The sequence below is a fragment of the Dermochelys coriacea genome, chromosome 5 (genome assembly GCF_009764565.3).
Source record: "Dermochelys coriacea isolate rDerCor1 chromosome 5, rDerCor1.pri.v4, whole genome shotgun sequence".
In the NCBI taxonomy this organism is placed as follows: domain Eukaryota; kingdom Metazoa; phylum Chordata; order Testudines; family Dermochelyidae; genus Dermochelys; species Dermochelys coriacea.
Genome location: NC_050072.1, coordinates 34,108,486 through 34,129,869, shown reverse-complemented (window position 1 = coordinate 34,129,869; position 21,384 = coordinate 34,108,486). Strand labels below are relative to the sequence as shown.

Here is a 21,384-nt window from a genome sequence, read left to right as displayed (position 1 = left end):
ATTGCATTGTTGCTTATTATTCTTATTTTGTTAAATTTATACATGAACTTGTGTATATGTAATTATATCTACATGCTTCATTTGAGACAGTTTTTATATCATACCAGCATTATACACTAAATGATTAAATATACATACCTTTTTTTGTGAGTAATAAGCACTGAAGCCCACTTGGGACATTTCCATTTGGAATGTATCACCTTGATCTGTACCTGGTGCAATAACCATTATTTTGAAAGTTATTCATGTATCATTAAGTCTGTTGAACATTATTGTTGCTACATATTGGGCCCTGAGTGGCAGCTGTGTTAGTCTGTATTCGCAAAAAGAAAAGAAGTACTTGTGGCACCTTGCAGACTAACAAATTTATTTGAGCATAAGCTTTTGTGAGCTACAGCTCACTTCCGATGCATCCGATGAAGTGAGCTGTAGCTCACGAAAGCTTATGCTCAAATAAATTTGTTAGTCTCTAAGGTGCCACAAGTACTCCTTTTCATATTGGGACCTATCTTTTTGCCACTGAAATCAGCTGAAGCATGACTGGAACAATTTGTCAAATAAATAATTTGCTCCCAAAAGTTCACCCAAAATATACACAACAGTTGTAGAATATGGAAATCTAATTGATAAAAAGGTAATAATGTTTATCAAGATTTTAATAATGACTGGGTCACATCAGTATTTATCATACATTCATGCAAAGACAGCCTGTAACCCCTTAATAGAAACAGGGAATAGATTCTCAGCTGGTGTAAAGTGTCAACAGCTCCTCAGCCCCAATGGGTATATTACCTTCTATGCTAAATATGCGTTCTCCCAGTGTTCCTGCTTCTTCCAATAGTGCAGCCTCAGATGACACGTTAAAAAAATACTTTTCTGTTGGAAGACTCGCAATTCCTTTGATTTCTTTAATTAAATTTTTAGTATCAAGTTCATTTCTGATTAAGTAACCCAAAACCTTGAAAAGAGAAAAAAACTTCAGTGTGGCTCCATTTCTCTCAGTATCACACACAGAGAGAGATATTTTATACACAACAGGAAAATTAAATTAATGTGCACACTTCAGGCCAAGTCTGTAGTTTCCCCTGATCCTTCACACCCTTCCCATCATGGATTTTACATCAGCCTCCTGACATCTGTGGGTAATGTGAACTGATGGGAATGCATAAGAAAAATGCCACATTTCTGCCATTTATAATGAATATTAAGCTCTATAAACTGGATCTGAATTCCCCCACTTTGCAACTGGTGCAGTCATTTCCACCCAGGCTGAAGGAGCACAAAGTGGGTGTCTACAAAAAAGCAGAATGGTAGAATTTTCCAGTTCCTTCACACATGATAAATGACTATCCAAGGTGTAGAACAGCAGAGGATCAAGCTGTATATCTTGTATGTCATATACAACAGGAACTAAAAAGAACATCATGGAGGGTAGACTCATCCTACTATTTTCAGCTAACAAATATAAACATAAATGGATGACAATAATAATTCTAATGAACTAAAGTGATGCTGATATTACAGTGGCTCCTAAAAATGAACTCCCTCCCTGTCCCAGTCTCGCTGATATAATGATGCATGAATACATACTTTTAATTAAATCAGTCCCACCAAAATTACAGCATTAATTAGAGTATTACTTACAGCTATGCCAAATCTGGTTATTTTGTCCTCATTGCATTTAGTTATCACTTCTTGCAAACTTGAGCCATCGTGTGATTCACCATCCGTCACAACGACCATTACTTTTGTGGCTGTGGGCCGTCCACCAGATTCAGTGGAAAAAGCATGACGTCTGTGATAAATAAAGCACTAGACTCATTAAATGCATATTTTAATGAATGCTTCCATCATTGACTTAGAACAAAGAGCATCTAGAGTGTTTCTTTATTGTAACACATAGGCCCAGATTTTTAAACCTATTTAGGCACTGCTGTACTACACCTAAGCTGTGCTACGCCTAACTGATTTTAGCTCTCATTTTTAAAAGGGCTCTAGGTATTTAGGAGTCTAAATCCCTAAATTGACTGTTAATGGGATTTTGGTTCCTAAATGCCTAAATCACTTTTGAAAATCATATTTAGGCTCCTATATCAGTTAGGTGTAGCACAACACTGCCTAAATAGGTTTAAAAATCTTGGCCAAAGTCCTTCATTAATAATAGTTTAGCACTTATTGCACTTTTTGCCTTCAAAGAACTGTTCAAACATCAAAACCTGAAAATGTTTTGGTCAAAGCAAAATTTTGGAAAAAATTTATCTGAATAATCTTTTATCTGGATTTCCTGTGCAAATTTATGTTCGATTAAAAAAATGTCCAAAAAGTTTTGACCTGCTCTACTCTCAATACTCCTGAGAGGCAAAAAAATATCAGGCATTAGCTCCATTTTGCAGATACAGCGGGAAACGAACACAAGGAAGTGGTGTGTGACACCACTATAGATTTGGAACTCACTGTATTTAGAATCTGTCCCTAAACAAGTAGCCCAAGGTCACTGAGTCAGTTAGTGTTCAGACCCCTATTAAAAGTGCAGTTCTATGCTGAAAAATGATTGTGTAAAAATAGTGCCTGCTTACTTAACAGATCATTGCCTGTGAGTGTAATCAGAGTTACTTTACTGCCCAAAATAAGTTTTTACTTCTTTTTACTGCTGCTAACACTACAAAGTCAAAAGTCCCATTGGAGAAAGGGTTTGATTCTGTAATGGTTTTCACACAATCAACCAAGGTCTTATCCTGTAAACATTTAAACGTGCAGTCGCATTGAGTCAATGAGTAAAATTTGCCTCGTAAGTCATTTTGCATCTTTCTTAGGAACCAATCGTGCAAGGTAGTGAGAACCTTCAGAGAGGTTCTTTAATTCCCAATGGCACCAGAGGCAGTATAACCTCTCAAGAAGTGCTCAACACCTTCCAGGATCAGATCTTTAGTTACAAAATAGTATAACAATTATTGGTGCACTTTACCTTGCATAGTCAATTGCTCTGAAAGTATTAGTCAAGTCTCCACCTTTTTGAAAGGTCTGTGACGTTGCTTTAACAACATCATCTTTTGTTTTGTAGGTATTCAAGTTGAACACTACTCTTGGATCATTACCATACTGAATTAAACCCACCTAAACATCACAAAAAAAAATTAGATTGTCGTGCATTCAAATCAATTATACAGAATTAAAATACCAAATTATTTGTCAAACTGATGCACAGGATCTGCAGAGGATTAAAGTTCAAAATGATCTTGACAGACTGGAGATATGGTCTAAAATAAATACGGTGAAATTCAATAGGAACAAATACAAAGTGCTGTACTTAGGAACAAATAATCAATTTCACAGATACAAAATGGGAAATGACTGCCTATGAAGGAATATTGAAGAAAAAGATCTGGGGGTTATAGTGGACCACAAACTAAATCTGAGTCAACAATGTAATACTGTTGCAAAATAGCGAACATCATTCTGGGATGTATTAGCAAGAGTGTTGTAAAGCAAGACAGGAGAAGTAATTCTTGCACTCTATTTGGCACTGATAAGGCCTCAACTGGAGTAGCGTGTCCAGTTCTGGGCACCACACTTCGGGAAAGTTGTGGACAAATGGGAGGCAGCCCACAGGAGAGCAACAACTACTAAAGGTCTAGGAAACATGACCTACAAGGAAAGATTGAAAATTGTGCTTGTTTAGTCTGGAGAAGAGAAGACTGAGAGGCAACATGATAACAATCTTCAAATATGTAAAAGGTCATTATAAAGAGGAGGGTGATAAACTGTTCTTCTTAACCACTGAAGAGAGGACAAGAGAAATGGGCTTAAATTGCAGCAAGGGAGATTTAGGTTAGACGTTAGGAAAAATTTCACAACTGTGAGAGTAATTAAGCACCAGAACAAATTGCCTAGGGAGGTTATGGAATCTCCAGTCATTAAAGGCATTTAAGAACAGGTTAGACAAAAAACGGTCAGGGATGGTCCAGAGCAGTGGTTCTCAAACTTATTTGATGACGCCCCCACTTCTTTGTGTCTGTAATTGTTTATGCCCCCCCCATGTCACACAAGTACAGAGACTGCCACCCAGTGCTGAAGGAAGAGCAGAGAGCAGCAGCTGCTGGCCAGCCACCCACCTCCTAAGGCAACTCTGCACCAACAGCAGTGTACAAGTAAGTGTGGCAATGTCAAAATTGATATTTATCAGCAGCAGACTTAGTGCCCCACTGCCACCCTTACTTCTGCGCTGCTGCTGAGGACTGAGGAGTGGGAGAGGGGAAGGAGAGTCCAAGCTTGGGTGGCAGGTTCTGGCTGTCCCCTTTATCCCTTCCCGCCACCTCCCGGATGTGCATGGCCCTTCTGCCTGAGCCCCAGCTACCAGGGGCTGACAGCTGGAGCTCTTTTTAAAAAAAAAAAAAAGGGGGAGGGGGAGGGCATACAGCTCAACCTCCCTTGACACATTACCATGCCTCCAAAGGGTATGCCCCATAGTTTGAGAACCACTGGTCTAGAGAATACTTAGTCCTGCATCAGTGCAGGGGACTGGACTCAATGACCTATCGAAGTCCCTTCCAGTCCTACATTTCTATAATTCTATATACAAGGTGGTATATTTTTCCTTCATCACATTCAACCCCAATTAATATTATTGCCCATGTTTGGAAAGTAAAACAATGTTACAAACTCTTACAGTAATTTACATCTTGTTTCTTTAATCTACCCTACTCAACAAAAAATGAAGACATGATCTAATTGTTTGCACTAGACTTTTTTGCCCCCTAAATGTTCCCTACATAGCTTCTACCACTGCATTTCTACTGGTGGGTGCTCTAGCATAGATACAGAATTTTCAGCAGTCAATATTTTTATCACTATCTCATCTAGACCTGCTCTATAGAAATTCCGTAGGAAATTACTTGATAACATTGTACATCCCTTTTATTTTATAGTATAAATTAATAATAGAGAAGTATATTAAGACATACATTTAACATGGTGAAGAAGAAATGAAGATACTAAGTATCTGTTATATGGCTGAATAATTACTGCCAAGGTTTTTGAGTTTTCTAAACTTGGAGTGATTTAGCCTGCAATCTTAATATTGTTTCAATACTAGTATTTTGCATTTAATTTTAAGGTTTTAAGGAAAAAAATTAAGAGGAAAAACCCCTCCTGGGAATATTAGCTTGAGCAACTTTGAAAATGTATTTTAAAGTTCCTTGCGCCTATTAGACTCGTAAGTTCCATTCTACACAATAATGTGTTTTGTTCAGCTCAAACTTCAAGTGAAGTTCTTAGGTGCATAGCTGCTGGATCAAATTAGATGCACCTCTATTTAAGTGCATACTTAGTCTTCAGGAAAAGTTCCACTGCTGGTCATAAAGTGATTTTGATGTAGTCAAGGTATCTCAAAAACAAGAAAAACGCTAGCCCACATTGAAAGCTACGTTTCAGACACCAGAAATGTCTGCTAGAACACTGTCTAAAAGTAGGTGATTAGTTTTAAAAAAATGGGGAAAAATCCCCCTCCTCAAATTTAAAAATATAATTTCTCAAAAATCATCACTTTCAGAGAGAAACAAGCACGGAAAAATTTGCATCAATGTTATAGATTTTGGAAAGCTATGATTATATGAAAAGTGAACTTAAAATGGAAAAGGTTTTACAACTTTAGCCATACTGAGAGTAATGAGCTATAAAACTCTGGGGGAATAAAAGATGTGTTCTGCTCTCAATATATGCACACAGCTCAAATTTTAATGATTGTTGCACATTATCATTAAAATGGAGAATAGATCTTTAAGTATACTGGAAATAATCTCTCTCTCTCGTGACACAAACTATGCACTGGAATAAATTAATCAAAATGGAATATTCCCTTTTGAAATATGAGTTAGCTTTATGACAAAAGCCCTGATCCTGAGAGATGCTGAACAACTGCAAATCCCAGTGACTTTGATGGGAGCTGTAGATATTCAGGATCTCTCAGGATCAAACAAGGAGTTAGCTTTACCTTAGCAAACTTAATTTCCTTTAATAAAACTCATTGCTACCTTCCTTCTGTTTCAAAAAATGTTTTTTTGACTTACCTGAGTTTTTGTGGGGCCTATATCTAAGCCTTGGACAAATTTTGTCAAAAACGCACTCACTGCAGTCCAGGGATAAATGCTGTTTGACTCATCACACACAACAACAACATCTATGAAGGAGGAACAGTCTAAAAGAAAAAAGATGACTGATAAAAGGACACTGAATGCATAAAATTTAATTACAACTCATGAGCTAAATCCAGATGTCCATACCTAGTCCACATGCAAGCAAACTTCTTTTGATGTCACAGGAGGTTTGCCTGAATGAGAATAGAATAAAATCCCAGCCTGATACTGAGTCTGCTTACAGCTATGTTACACAGATGTAAATGCACCAAAATCAGTGAAGTTACTACTGATTTTCACCAGTAAGTGAGATCAGAATCAAGCCCTGAGTGTGAACCTCAGGATTAGGCTCTTTTTAAACTGAATTTTAAAAAATTAAAAGGTAATCACTTTAGGATTCCATTACATGACATCTCTCTTCATTTCAATGGATTGATTTATTACGGAATCTATTTTACATGCATTGCCTTACTTTGAAGAGCAGGTGAAAAGCTTCTTAAGATCTGGAAACTGGGACTGATTTCAGAACAGACTCCTGTTGCATAGTACTGACTTCCACACTGCTGGGCCCACAAGGGACCACAAGTCTTTAAAAAATAAAATGAGGAAAATATAAAAACAACATATATCCTGTCATTTTACTCCTTTACATACCTTCATGAGAGTGTCACATTCAAATACAGCACAGGAGATCAGTGAAATAGCTCCCTCCCAGGAAGACACAATAATGACTGAGACTAACCACGAGGTGGCACTGTTACCATGAGTTGGTTCTTGTGCGTACACACACACACACACACACACACACACACACACAGAGTTGCAAAAAGAAAAGGAGTACTTGTGGCACCTTAGAGACTAACAAATTTATTAGAGCATAAGCTTTCGTGAGCTACAGCTCAATTCATCGGATGCATGAAGTGAGCTGTAGCTCACGAAAGCTTATGCTCTAATAAATTTGTTAGTCTCTAATGTGCCACAAGTACTCCTTTTCTTTTTGCGAATACAGACTAACACGGCTGCTACTCTGAAACAGAGTTGCAGTTTGTTTTTGGTATTTGTTGCAGAATACTTGTGTTACCTGATAACTACACATGGTACTGCACGACCAAAACATTTTCTGTTAGCTCACGAGGTGTTGTATGTGTGTCCACACCATGAATAAAAATAATGTTTAAAAAAATAATGGATTTACTAATTTGAGAATTCTTTGTTCCACTAGAAAATATATTTCAAGACTGTGGTTAAGACATTTATAACTTTTCTCTGTACTAACTTCAGTCTTGATCGTAAGAGGATTTTTGAAAAAATAAGTAGAGAAAGAAAAAGACATGTGAAGACTATATTTTTTGAAAAGGAGTACTTGTGGCACCTTAGAGACTAACAAATTTATTAGAGCATAAGCTTTCGTGAGCTACAGCTCACTTCATCGGATGCTGTAGCTCACAAAAGCTTATGCTCAAATAAATTTGTTAGTCTCTAAGGTGCCACAAGCACTCCTTTTCTTTTTGCGAATACAGACTAACACGGCTGCTACTCTGAAACCTATATTTTTTGAGAGACCCAGGGTGGGTGAGGTAATATGTTTTATTGGACAGAAGCTGATAGAGATATATAAAATCATGAGTGTTGTGGAGAAAGTGAATAAGGCAAATTTATTTACTTGTTCCCATAATATAAGAACTAGGAGCCACCAACTGAAATTAATGGGCAGCAGGTTTAAAACAAATAAAAGGAAGTTCACAGTGCACAGTCAACCTGTGGAATTCCTTGTGTGAGGAGGTTGTGAAGGCTAGGACTATAACAGGGTTTAAAAGAGAACTAGATAGATTCATGGAGGTTAAGTCCATTAATGGCTATTAGCCAGGATGGGTAAGGAATGGTGTCCCTAACCTCTGTTTGTCAGAGGATGGAGATGGATGGCAGGAGAGAGATCACTTAACTTATGTTAACAGCTATACTAAGTCAGACCAAAGGTCCATCTAGCCCAGTATTCTGTCTTCCGACAGTGGCCAATGCCAGGTGCCCCAAAGGGAATGAACAGAGCAGGTAATTATCAGCTGGTCCAATAAAAGATATTACCTCACCAACTTTGTCTCTCCAATATCCTGCGTCCATAACAACACTGCATAAGGCTATGTTTTTCGTCATTTAGGGTCTTAAAGTTTTTTCTGTTCCTTCCATGCATGGCAAGAGTTTAAAAGTTGAAGCACCAAATTAAAAAAAAAATTATTTGAAAAACAAAACTGAATATAAGTTATTAAATATATAAATGGGACTGTATGATGCACAAGAGTGGGGTATTAAATCTATCTTGGTCTGAATTTGATATGCGAAAGAGAAGACCCATAAAGTTGCTTTTACATGAGAGTTGTTCAGTGGCCTATGTGATACGAGCTGGTGTCTCAGTCAAGTTCTTACTGCACAGGCATCCACAATACAAGAACCAATTCAGCAATAGGGTCAAGAGTTGATTAACAAGAAAAACTGAACTCTCCTAGAGTTAGTCTTTCCCAGTCAAGCTTAAGGCACGTTGGTGGAGGCACAAGGAAGCTTCCAATGCCACTGCTTATATTGTACCTATACTATTGTTGATCAGAAGACAACACTTTCTAGTAAGACAGTACAGCACCTTTCAGAGCCCCACCTAAACACTTTTACAGAAATGTGAAGCAAGGAAGAGAAGGAATGTTCTACACTTAGATAACAGGTTCTCTCTTCCCCCTGTACTTTGTTAGCTCCTGTCAACAGTTTCCTACTTGCTCCCTCTCTTACACAGTGAAAGGATTCAATTATTATTGACAGGCTACTTAAGTTCTTTTATGTTTTAACAAACTAAAAGTAAAAAACAGCATTATGTTAAGGTGCATGACAGCTGGATTAATTGCATGTGCTTTATGATTTAAAAATCTATACCTACAGTGCTTTGCTGGAATATTTGGGACCAGTAGATTGCAATGCAAGACACACTGAAATATAAAACTGTTTATATTTTAAATATGGCAGCAAGAACAAAATGAACCATTTGTGTAGGATAGATCAGGCTGGCTACTGCTAATCTAGTATTCATTTTGTTCTAACAGATGAATCATAGGCAGGGGCAGGTTCAGAGTTTTTTTACTAAGGCCAATGTAAACTAAAAAGAAAATAAGATATAGGCCTTGAAGCTCCAGTATGCTGGGATCTCCCTCTGTGCACCAGAACAGCAGAATGGGGGACAAAAGGGGCTTTTATGCCACCTTTCTGCCCACACCCCATGATCTTGGGGTCACAGCCAGAGGATGGCCAAAACTCCTCTTACTCCCAGAACACCTTAAGAACACAAGAATGGCCATACTGAGTCAGACCAATGCTCCATCTAGCCCAGTGCCTGTCTTCAGACAGTGACCAATGTCAGGTGCCTCAGAGGGAATGAGCAGAACAGGTAATCATCAAGTGATCCATCCCCTGTTGCTCATTCCCAGCTTCTGGCAAACTGAGGCTAGGGACAACCCTCCTGCCCATCCCAGTAAAGCCATGATGGACCTATTCTCCATGAACTTGTCTAGTTCTTTTTTGAATCCTGTTATAGTCTTGGCCTTCACAACATCCTCGTATGGAGTTCCACAGGTTGACTGTGCATTGTGTGAAAAAATACTTATTTTGGTTTTTTTTTAAACCTGCTGTCTATTAATTTCATTTAGTGACCCCTAGTTCTTGTGTTATGAGTAAATAGCACTTCCTCATTTACTTTCTCCACACAAGTTATGATTTTATAGACTTCTATCATATCCCCCCTTAGTTGTCTCTTTTCCAAGCTGAAAAGTCCCCATCTTATTAATCTCTCCTCATATGGAAGCTGTTCCATACCTTCTACATTGGGGATGCCAGGAAGGTCTGGCGTTGAAACAAAGCAGTGGAAATGGGACACGTGTTGGCCAGGTCTGGCTCAAAATGTTTATTGAGGGCTACAGATACAACACACACATTTTTACCACCCCAGAAACATTTTATTAATGTACAAAACAATTATATTCTAATTAAACTTATTTTTCCTTCCTGTTAAATAGTCTACTGTAATCATACTTGTGATATCCAGTCAGTGTTAGTGAATTCTACAAGGATCAGGAAAGCTTTTGAACAGAAAGTGGCTCAAGCATATATATGTGTGTGTGTGTGTGTGTGTGTGTGTGTTTAGATAATTTAAATTATTCTACATTAAATATGTACATTTTTAATTATTAAAGTTTGTAATGGCTAATAAATAATGTTGCCTCTTACATCTAGAAGGCAAAAGAATCATTCAGGTTTTGGTCACAATTTTCTCACCCTACAGAATCAGAGAACAGAGCTTTCAGTGCCAATTCACTAAGGTACTTAAGCAAATGCCTAATTTTTAAGCACCAGTAGGCCCATTGATTTCAGTGGAGTTAGTCGTATGTTTGACATTTGGCATGTTTTTAAGTACTTTGATGATTCAGAGCTTATATTGGCTAAAAGAGGCCAGTGATGATAAATTCTTGAACACTAATACAACATCATAAGGGGCAATAGAGAAAATATTAATCCTAAAATGATTCAAGTTAACTGGGACAGCCTGAATAAGGAAGGGTACTTACCTGTAATCAGAGTTCTTCAACATGGCTCTGCATATTCCCACCTATGGGTATTGCACCTCCTTGTGGTGCCTTACAGTAAAACGTCTTCTAGGAATGTCAGCTAGAGCTAGAGCATCAGGAGGCACTCCTTTATAGAGTCACCTAACAGTGCATCATGAGGGTGCAGTACCCGTAAGCGGGAATATTCATAGCCATTTCATTCTTACTTTACACTGGGACAAAGTATAGTGAAGTGTCTGCTTTATATTTACTGTTTCACTACATTTGGTACTGTACTGGTATATGATATATAAATCTTAAACTGGAGTATGTATGCATCACAACAGTGAATCAATATGATCTATAAATGTGTTGATTGTTCACCATTTCGTAAGCTCTACCATTGCTGTAGTGGATCTTTGAACATAATTGTTCACTGTATATAAACAGGTTGTACATAATGTAAGCTATAAGGAATTGTTTTTGCAGCATCTGCAGAATACAAAGCTGGCATATGATAGCTGCATTTGGAGATAATGGAAAATGAAAGCTTTTAAAGGTACCTGAGGGTATAAGTTCATACTTCATTTATCAACAGGGGGGATATTTCAGAAGGTGAGAAAAGTGGAGTAGGATATACTTTTATATATGAATTTTCCATTCCAATGCAGTTTTAACTGCCAGCAGAGTTCATTTATCAACATTATTTTAAGTGAACATTTAATTCAGCTTTTTCTCTCTCAAGTGTTATTTTTTAAAGAATCCTTACATATTGGAGATTAGAAATAAAAAGACAGTGGAAACAATTTCAAACTGCTAACTCAAAACTGGCCTGAATATTTAACAGAAAATTTTTATTCTGAGCTAGAGAAAAATTTCCAAGCTGCTGAGTGCTTTAGGACAACAGCATTTTTTTAACGTTGGCCCTGGGATGTCATGGGCTAATCCACACAAAGAAAGAGACAGCCAAAATTAAAAGAAAAATACTTAATTCTCATGGTAAGATTTGGAGCTTTAGCTCTACTACTTAATCTGAACTAGGATAGCCTTGATTCCTCTGTTGGGCTCCCTTGTGGCTGTGAGGAAGTAGCCCACACTGAAGGTGAAGCAGAGCTGCATCACATCGGGCGGATTGTACGAGGCACTCTCACTCAAGTTCCCCAGCATGCAGCATGTGTGCTACTACATCCCTTTATGAGATATAGCTGGTCTTCCTCCACAAGCTGGGTTGGTGAAGACGTAGCCATGAGGACATACAAAGGGAGCAGACCTTGTATTCACAAAAGCAGATGCTCTACCTTGGAAAAAAACTGATTTTTGTAAAGGCACTGATTGGCAAATTAGTAAAGAAAACCTTTCAGATTAATGCAACAACCACCACCAAGACTGACCTATTGCAAAGGAAATCTAGTTTGCTGTTACTATAATCTACTCATATTTGAAATGACTTCTGTCAAAAGAGTACAATGAAGAAAAAAAACCTCAATGACTATAACCTGGGCCATCTCCTCTTTCCTGTGCAACCTTAATTCTGCTCTCTGGGCCTGTGCATTATGATACAGTCTTTAATTACATGATCATATTTTATTTTTATATATATATAAAAAACAAACACAGGACCCCCAGATGAATGCACAAAGGAGCAATTCCTAACTTTCGAGTGCTTTACTTTTCCACCTAGATAGCATTATTTTAATGTATGTTTTAAATGTAATATAAAATACATATTATTCCATGTTGTATAATGAAATATTTTAAGCTCAGATTTAATTTACAAATGTGGAATGTTCTAGCTGCTACATTTTCCATCAATGGTCAACAGTAGAAATTAATTTTTTATTACTTACTGAGTACAGCTTTGACACTTACCAAAAATCCTCCAGTTCTTGAGTTTCTTATTAGTGTCAAGCCAAGGTTCATCTGTTCCTTTATCTCAGTAACATTTGGGATGCGTGTTAAAGCTAAAAATAAAGAGATTAAAGGAAAGCAAAAAAGCCCTAAAATTCCTATTATATGTTCCTCAGTAACTGAATTCAAAGTTTAAGCTTAAGGAGCAAGAGTTTGGAAGAGGAATTTTTCAAATCCCATAAAAGCTTCTGGAACAAAACAAAAGAAAGATAATTGGTGTGAGAAATTTGCTAGACAACATTAACTGGCCTTGTCATATCTAGATTAGCATTTATAATTAGAGTGCCTGCTCTAAAGAGCTACAGGAAATAGGCAAAGATGCCAAACTCCTCAAGCGGCAGTTTAACTATATAAAGTACAAATGTTTTTAGTAGGTTGAGTGATTACGCTTATTGTTTGCACTACCTGAGATATCAGATCTCTCTCAACTGGATCAAGCCCAATTCTTAGATATTTCAGACAGAAAATATATAATGATGGGAAGATTTGTGTGAGAAGAGAAATGCTTTATTCCATAGCACCATAAAATAGAAATTAAAGCACAGATCTGAACCTATGATATTCTTAAACATCTCATCATTGCCTTATGTTGCCCTGTCTATTTGCTACATCTAATTGTTGGCTCCCATTTTACACTTAGATAGTTAACTGTACTGGGTAGGAACAGTCTTTTTATGTGTTTGTTAAATGCTAGCAAAATGGAGCCTGATCAGAACCCCGTAAGCACTGCTGCAACATAAATAATATATACTACCGCTTCTACAACTGCTACTAATACTACAGTTAATACAGAGCGGATGTAAAAGTGTTAGAGAAAAACAGCAGCAAGTAGCATGAAAGTTATATACTGAGCTGGCTCTAGAAGCTAAAGCTGTCCTGGCAGCATGTGTTATAAATGAACTGGAGACCAGAGCAGCCCTCTAAAAAGCTCTTCTTTTTACTAGGCCTAACAAAAAAAAAAACCAATACAACATTACACAGGGAGAAGCAACAACCACCATATGCCTACACATGCAGCTAATATTAGTAGTAAAATAAAAATAAATATCTACGTTGGAAGGAGAAGAAAAAATTATGGCCTTCCTTATCTTCTTATTAATACTACTGTCCATATTTTTCAAATTCTTTCCAAGTCTTACCCTCATATCAAAGAATGCTCTGCAAACAAAGAAACTATTTAGAAAACATGGACGATATAGTGTCCTTTTTCACTTCATCAGGGTCAGTAGGTCTGCACGAACTGCCTAATTCAAGTTTATCAAATAATCTGGCCTGGTACGGAAGTGAGGCAAAATGGACAATTGCATTAAGTCAGCATTAGTTACAACTTACTTTGTAAATTCAGTTTTTGACATGTGGTTTCAAGTGAATCAACAGGACATGTGTAGATATCTCCCATTCTGTTAGCTGGATACCCACTCCATGGCGAGCCAACAAGCAGCCTAAAAAAACAAGGGGAAACTGATTCTTTCCTTATACTCTGATGAAGAGCAGTATATTTATTTAAAGATAAACTGAAAATAAATGTGAAAGTCTGAGGCCCCCTAGATAAGTTAGAGAGGAGCTCACAAGATTTAGCACATAAAAACCAATATATATCAATTCCCTTTCCAAGTGTACCAAAATTGTGCTTTGCTCAGCTGTGACTTCCCATTGCGCACTGCAAAAAGACAATGCAAGTATCATATCAGAGAACGCTGGTGGAGAAAGGGGTTAGAGTATGGGAATGAGAGAGTCATATTCAGAGGATGTTTTAATCTATTATGTGGTTATTAGTATTACGTATTATAGAACCATAGAACTGCAAGGGGATCTAAGAGGTCATATAGTCCAGTCTCCTGCACTCGTGGCAGGACTAAGTATTGTCTAGACCATTCCTGACAGGTGTTTGTCTAATCTGCTCTTAAAAATCTCCAATGATAGAGACTCCACAACCTCCCTAAGCAATTTATTCCAGTGCTTAACAACCCAGACAGTTACGAAGTTTTTCCAAATGTCCAACCTAAACCTCCTTTGCTGCAATTTAAGCCCATTGCTTCTTGTCCTATCCACAGAGGTTAAGAAAAACAATTTTTATTCCTCCTCCTTGTAACAACCTTTTACAAACTTGAAAACTTATCATGTCCCCTTCTCTTTTCTAGACTAAACAAACCCAGTTTTTTCAATCTTTTTCAATCCCTTATAGGTCATGATTTCTGGACCTTTAATCATTTTTGTTACTCTTCTCTAGACTCTCTCCAATTTGTATACATCCTTCCTGAAATGTAGTGTCCATAACTGGACACAATACTCCGGATGAGGCCAAATCAGTGCGGAGTAGAGTGGAAGAATTACTTTCTCATGTCATGCTTACAAACACTCCTGCTAACACATCCCAGAATGATGTTCACTTTTTTTTGCAGTAGTGTTACACTGTTGACTCAAATTTAGCTTGCGGTAGACTATTACACCCAGATCCCTTTCTGCCAGTACCCCTTCCTAGGCAGTGATTTCCCATTTTGTATGTGTGCAACTGATTGCTCCTACCTAAATGGAGTACTTTGCATTTGTCCTTACTGAATTTCATCCTATTTACTTCAGACCATTTCTCCAGTTTGTCCAGATCATTTTGAATTTCAATCCTATCCTCCAAAGCTCTTGAAACCCCTCCCAGCTTGGTATCAGCTGCAAACTTTGTAAGTGTACTCTGTAAGCCATTATCTAAATCATTGTTATATCACAAAATCAAAGAATATAGCAAAGTTATCAATAATCACAAATATATCAAAAGTAATTAATTTCTAACAAATATAGCTCGACAACTTGTGAACTGGGAAATTATGATCTGCAGTTTCCTGACAGTAAACCCGCCCCCAAAGAGATGTCAGGTAAAAAGTTCACTGATTTCTTTTAAGTTATCCTTTTAACTGATAGGAGACATTACACTCAACGTCTACACAGTGACCGTATATTGCCCAAGTCCGAACTTGAACTCTGCTACTACGCCTTGAAAACACTGAGTCAGAAAGGAAATACTGTAGGTGATGATAACAGACTATTGTGTTGTGTCTGTTTCACTCTGGACAAGAATTTTAAGATGCATAACCTCTAGTTAAGTTGCCAAAAGTCTTATAGTGATTCACTCTCCCCTAATTCTACACTCATAGCAACTGCCATAGTAGAATTCCGAAGAGAATTGTATCCCCCACCTCCCACAGAATTCTATAGGATAGTTAAAACAAAGAAAAAACAAAAATCATAGCAATGATATTTTCTATTATGTATTTTCAAAGCAATTTCTATATAAAACTTTACTACATTTCCATAGGACCCACTTGATTTAATTGTTATTCAATACTATAGGAATTCAGTAAAATGGGTTTGATAAAAATATTACATTTCTTAACACACAAGGGATGTTTCAGGTTTTTTCAGACAAAATATTTCCATGCACACCTTAGAATGTATTTAATTTCAACTAAACACAACAGTATGAATAACCATATTTCATTTTAGCAGCACAAGTCAGTCAGGAAAAACATAACAAAACTTCAGAATGTACCTAACCTTTTTCCTGTGTAGGAGTATTTTAAAAATAAATGTCTGCATCTCAATTATCTTGCTGAAAACAGTAATTATGCAACAAAAGAGACAGAGCGAATTTACCCACCCCAAAAACTTCTGAAATACTTTGTTTTCTAAGCAAACAGGATTTTATTTCCTTCCATCAATTCCAAACCTATCATATGGTGTTATAAATATCTCTTTATAAAATGCGATAATGCCAGACTCTCTGTATAGTCCAGAGAGGTGAATATTGGATTACTGACAAAGTCCTGTTGAACCATGAAGAAAATCAGCTTTATGACTCTAGTACAAAACCAATAACCAGGCTGTCCAATAAAGCCTATAACTGGGATGTTCACTGGCTTCCTCTGAGCAGGTTACTGTGCTTTTGTCATTCTCTACTACCCACTAAGTACATGCAGAGATGGAAGGGTTTTGTGTGTGCATGAGTGTATGCAGAACATTGTGCAATTATTCTATATTTAGTTTAAGGCAAACCAGAAGATAATAAAATAAAATGCAATTTAATTCAGATCCAATCCTGCTCCCATTGTAATCAATGAAAAAATTCCTGCTAGAGGCAAGATTGGACCCAAAAACCAGTACCTTCACAAAAGGGGGACTGAAGTTACAAAATAATTGTTGTTTTGTACTTAAAAACCTAAAAATACAAGGAAGTTCTAATATACATCAATTACTTTTCACTCTGTCCCTCTTGTGTGTTTGAGGGTCAGTTTCCACTCTTTGTGTGGGCCTCTCTACAGCAAAAATAAGAGACAAATATTTACAAACAGAAAAATGTCACTGTAAAACCAAATCAAACGAAAATTGATTGTGAAACTTAGGGGCAGGAGTAGTATCTGAAACTAAATTGATATTTTGGAACTGATTAGGTTTCAAGTTGATGCTCTCATTTAAATATTTTAAAACACCACTCTGCATATAATCTGTAAATGTTTCACTCTATAAATATGTATATTATGCATAACTATTTGTATGCTTTTTTCTAACTTTCTCAAAATACATTTAAGCATCCACAAGAGAAACTACTTATTAAAACAAGGCCTTCCTTAGTAGATTTTGGAAATATCCCATATATTACTCTATGTTTGTCACATACTTATCATAATTAAATATCTGAACTGTGTTGGAGTCATCCTGTAATGATGGGTTATGTCTAAGTCAGATATTTGCAGTATTTTATTCACATAGAAACTAATTGTGAAAATATGAAACAAGCAGAAGAAAACAATTATGTAATGATTTCACCACTCAGATAGCTGAACTTCAGTCATTTTAAATGCCTACATTTGTAGATTAACAAAGTCTATGTTTCCTTATCTGTGGGTTGCCAGCAGTTCCCTGGGGTGGGAGGGTTACTATCCTGCGCCCGTTCCCTGTCTCTGCTCTTCCACAAAAGTTAATTTGCACAATTGTTTGCTCCTTAGGGTACACAGCCAGCGTCAGCTCATGGCAGTGAGCCTCTGAGCCCAGGTTGACAGACTCAGGCTCATGCTACCGCTCTAAAATTAGAAGTGTAGGCAGTGCTTTTCAGTTTCAAGTCAGGCTGGACCTTGGGCTCTGAAATCTAGGGAGGCTGCCCCCATCCTTAAGCTTCAAAGCTTGAGTTACAACATCTACACAGATATTTTTAATGCTGTAGAGTGAGCCCCACGAGCCTGAGCCTGCCGACCTGGCCTTGGAGGCTCACTATTGTGGACTGTATAGATGTACCCTTGGGATACGTCTATACTCCAATTAGACACCTGCAGCTGGCCAGTGCCAGGGTACTACACAGAAAATCCCAATACAGCCCTCCTCATGCGCACACCACTTACCATCTCTGAGGTTCTCTCCCATACTGGGAACAATCTGAGGGAGGGAAACTCAGAACCGCATATAAAAATAATGCTATCACAGCCTCTCTGGAATACAGAACAATAACCACTTGTGGTTGAGTTGTTTTTTTTCCCCTGCTCCCACAGCCAGTCACCTGCAGGAGCCAAACCCTCAAGGACAGGGCTTTTATCAATGGCTGAGTGACTGTCTAATCTGAGGGAGGGTGGGGGGAAAACCCAGAAACTAGGGATGAACTGTTCCGAGACCTCATTGCTGACACCCTCCTCCTACCCCCCTAATAACTGAAAACAGAGAGGTGGAGGTTATTTCAGAAGTCAAAGAAGGGGAAAGAAGTGGAGCTCTCCAAAGAAATAGGAGGAGTGGACAAAGACACTGTAACAGTGCCCAGAGACTACATTGCTGTGGCAAAAGACACTGTTGAGAAAGACAGGGAGATGCAGAGGTAACTCCTGGAGACAATACAAGGCCAGAATGCTCTGCTGTTAGGGCAGCAGGAAATGCTGGGCTCCAAACAGAGACCCAGCCATGTTCTGCAGATCCTGGACAATACAGAGTACTGGGAACACCAGCATTTGATTCCCTCTGTACCCCCCATACTCCCAGAGGCCATTCCCTTCCCAGACTGAACCTCTGGGCAATGAGAACAATTGCACATGCGAGCCCAGCTCTTTTGAGCTGCAAGCGTCCCTAATAACTTCAAGCTGTGCCAAAAACTGAAGGCCCAAGAACAAGAAAAGGCAGGAGTGAGGCACAGACTCACCTGTGACTTGAATCCCTTCTCCTCTTGTTGCAGTGTGCCCTCCACTGCACCATGTCCTTTGAATTTTGGTTTCATGATTTTTTTTAATTAAAGGGTTATTTCTGGTTGCTATACAACAGATTATTTAGGAATAAAAACCATTCAAAATCATTCATAGAGTGTCCTCAATACAGTTTACACAGAAAATCCATTAATTTTGAATAATTCATATGGTTTTACAAAAGTATCTAGACACAGACACAAGCTAAAACAAGCACTGCCACAATGTTCCAACTCCACCATGCATAAACGAGACTGCAATGACCACAATCCATCTCACTGCCCCCCTTTACGAGCTAATGGCTGCACGCACAGCTGCACATTTTCCGGTCTGAGATTCAAAGTAAGAGCAATAGGCACCCCTGGTAGTATTGCCCTGGCTGTTTCCATTGTCTATTGGATGACTCGGTGGCTTCTCAGATTCCTGAGCAAGTCTCTGCATCTCAGCCTCCCACCCATCGACTAAGACTTTCCCACTTACTTTCACAAATATTGTGCAAAATACAACATGTAACTTTAATTTTATGCGCTTTTCCCCCTGCATTTTCCAACCTATTCTACAAACAGAGCCCTCTTCCTTTCAAAAAGCCAAATGCACAATCCTCAGTCATCCTGCAACTACAGAAGTGATAGTTAAAGAGTTTCTTCTGTGAATGGCTTCATTAATCAGGGAAGCAGGGGATAAGCGAGGTCTCCCAGGATACCCAGAGCAATCTCCACACCATTAATATCTACAGTGACCCTGGAGACAAACTGTCCTTTTCCCATTAAGGTAAACAGAAATGAGTTCCAAAAGACCCTAGCACCATGGACCCTTCCAGACCACTCTATATTTATGCCCATAAACCTACCACAGTGGTCAACCAGCCCTTTTAGCACCATGGAGAACTACCCCTTTCTGTTTAGAAATTCTTAGTCCTGGTGGAGTGTGGGAGCAAATAAGGACAGGGATCCCATTAACTGCCCCATTACAGTTTGGGGCACATAAAGTAGTCAATAACCTCCTGAGCATCACCAAGCTTTATAACCCAGTGCAACAGTATTGTATGCATAGCATCACACTCCTGCATGACAATGTCCCCAACAGTCGATCTCCTGACACTGAACAAGACTCAAGACCTGAGGTGGGGGCAATTTGAAAGACCAGAAAAGGGACAGAGAACCACCTACCCCCATAACATGATACCTGGCATTTGAAACATCATGTTTTCCTCTTACAACAGATGCACTGACACAGCTGAAGATATTAATTTAAAAAAAGTTCACTGTTGCTTACATTTGAATGTTAGGATTAAATATTTTTTTCTTATATCTTCCAAACTTCCAGAGGTAATTCATTTCTTTCAACTGTGCATATATTTCCAATGAATGCTGGTTATGATGCTACTGTAGTATTTGTTTGGAAAGAGAGCATAGATTGATGGATTGATAAAAGGGAGGTCAGATTGGAGGCTTAATGCTAGCTTTGTATCTCTTTAAAACAAAGAAAGAGAATGTTCTGTACCTGAAACATAACAAAGATTCTGAATACCAGCATGAAAAATGCAGGATATCTTTACTAAAAGATTTGGAAACGTGTTTTTAAATAAATAATACCACACGCAGTTTATAGAAGATCTAATTAGACTCATCAATTTGCTCTGAACAGCATTTCATCATGTAATTAATCTGCATTACACAATTATTAGTGACTAAACTGAAACACTACTACAAATTTTATTAGCCTTCAAAACTGTCTCTTACTTCATATACACGGAGTAATGAGTCTGAATTTTATGAAGTCATGAAAAGTGCAGAGATAATGATAAACCACACAGACTCTGGGATGGGCAGATAAAAAGTACAACACGTATTATCTTTGGGAAACTACACCAGGCCACAACCAAGAACCAGCAGATGTGCAATGTGTTCTAATATGCCACAAAAGGCCCCAGGTGTGCCCACAATTAAGGACTAAAGACCTTAGTAGTAGTCAGACCACAATTTCATGTTCACTTTGATTTGCTCCCTGTCCCCATTCTGAACAAAAATGATTAATGAAATAATGAACAAGCCAAGATACAACTTCAGTCTGAGGCCCCAGCTGCTTCTTGGAGCAAAGCAGAACAAAACTGGAAAGCCTGTCCGCAGAAAGGGGGAAAAGGATGCCAACAGGCAAGCAGCACCACAATTGTCTGTGGCTAGAGCTTCTTGTCAACTTCCCTGGCCCCTCTCCCCCCTATTCAGACCTGAAACTTTTGTTGGGAAATTTACTCAGTATGGAAGAGAATTTCTCAGGGTAGAGACAGACCCACTCCAGAATAGCCAGTAATTAGGACTATCACATGGCAGACCCAGGTTTACAGTACCCTACTCTGCCTGATTCAGATCAGGGATTTGAACCTTGTTCTTCCACAACCCAGGTGAGTGCCCTAACCACACGGCAATAGTCTGTCTCAAGCTCTCCTGTGGAGCTGTTCCATTTTGTATAAATAATTAAATATTCATTAAGACAGAAAGTCTGATTTTATAACCCAGTGGTTATGGACTTCGACCTGGGTCTCTTACATCCAAGGTGAGTGCC

At 38.2% G+C, this 21,384-nt stretch overlaps 1 protein-coding gene across 1 annotated transcript in view; it reads right to left on the bottom strand.

Moving 5' to 3' along the window:
- ITGA2 (integrin subunit alpha 2) overlaps positions 1-21,384 on the bottom strand; it is a 92,516-nt gene that overhangs the window by 42,073 nt on the left and 29,059 nt on the right. The window contains 8 exon segments of the mRNA XM_038403711.2: positions 139-212; positions 793-958; positions 1,645-1,795; positions 2,966-3,114; positions 6,066-6,193; positions 6,604-6,718; positions 12,578-12,669; positions 13,949-14,058. Of these exon segments, the coding sequence (XP_038259639.1) occupies positions 139-212; positions 793-958; positions 1,645-1,795; positions 2,966-3,114; positions 6,066-6,193; positions 6,604-6,718; positions 12,578-12,669; positions 13,949-14,058 (985 nt within the window).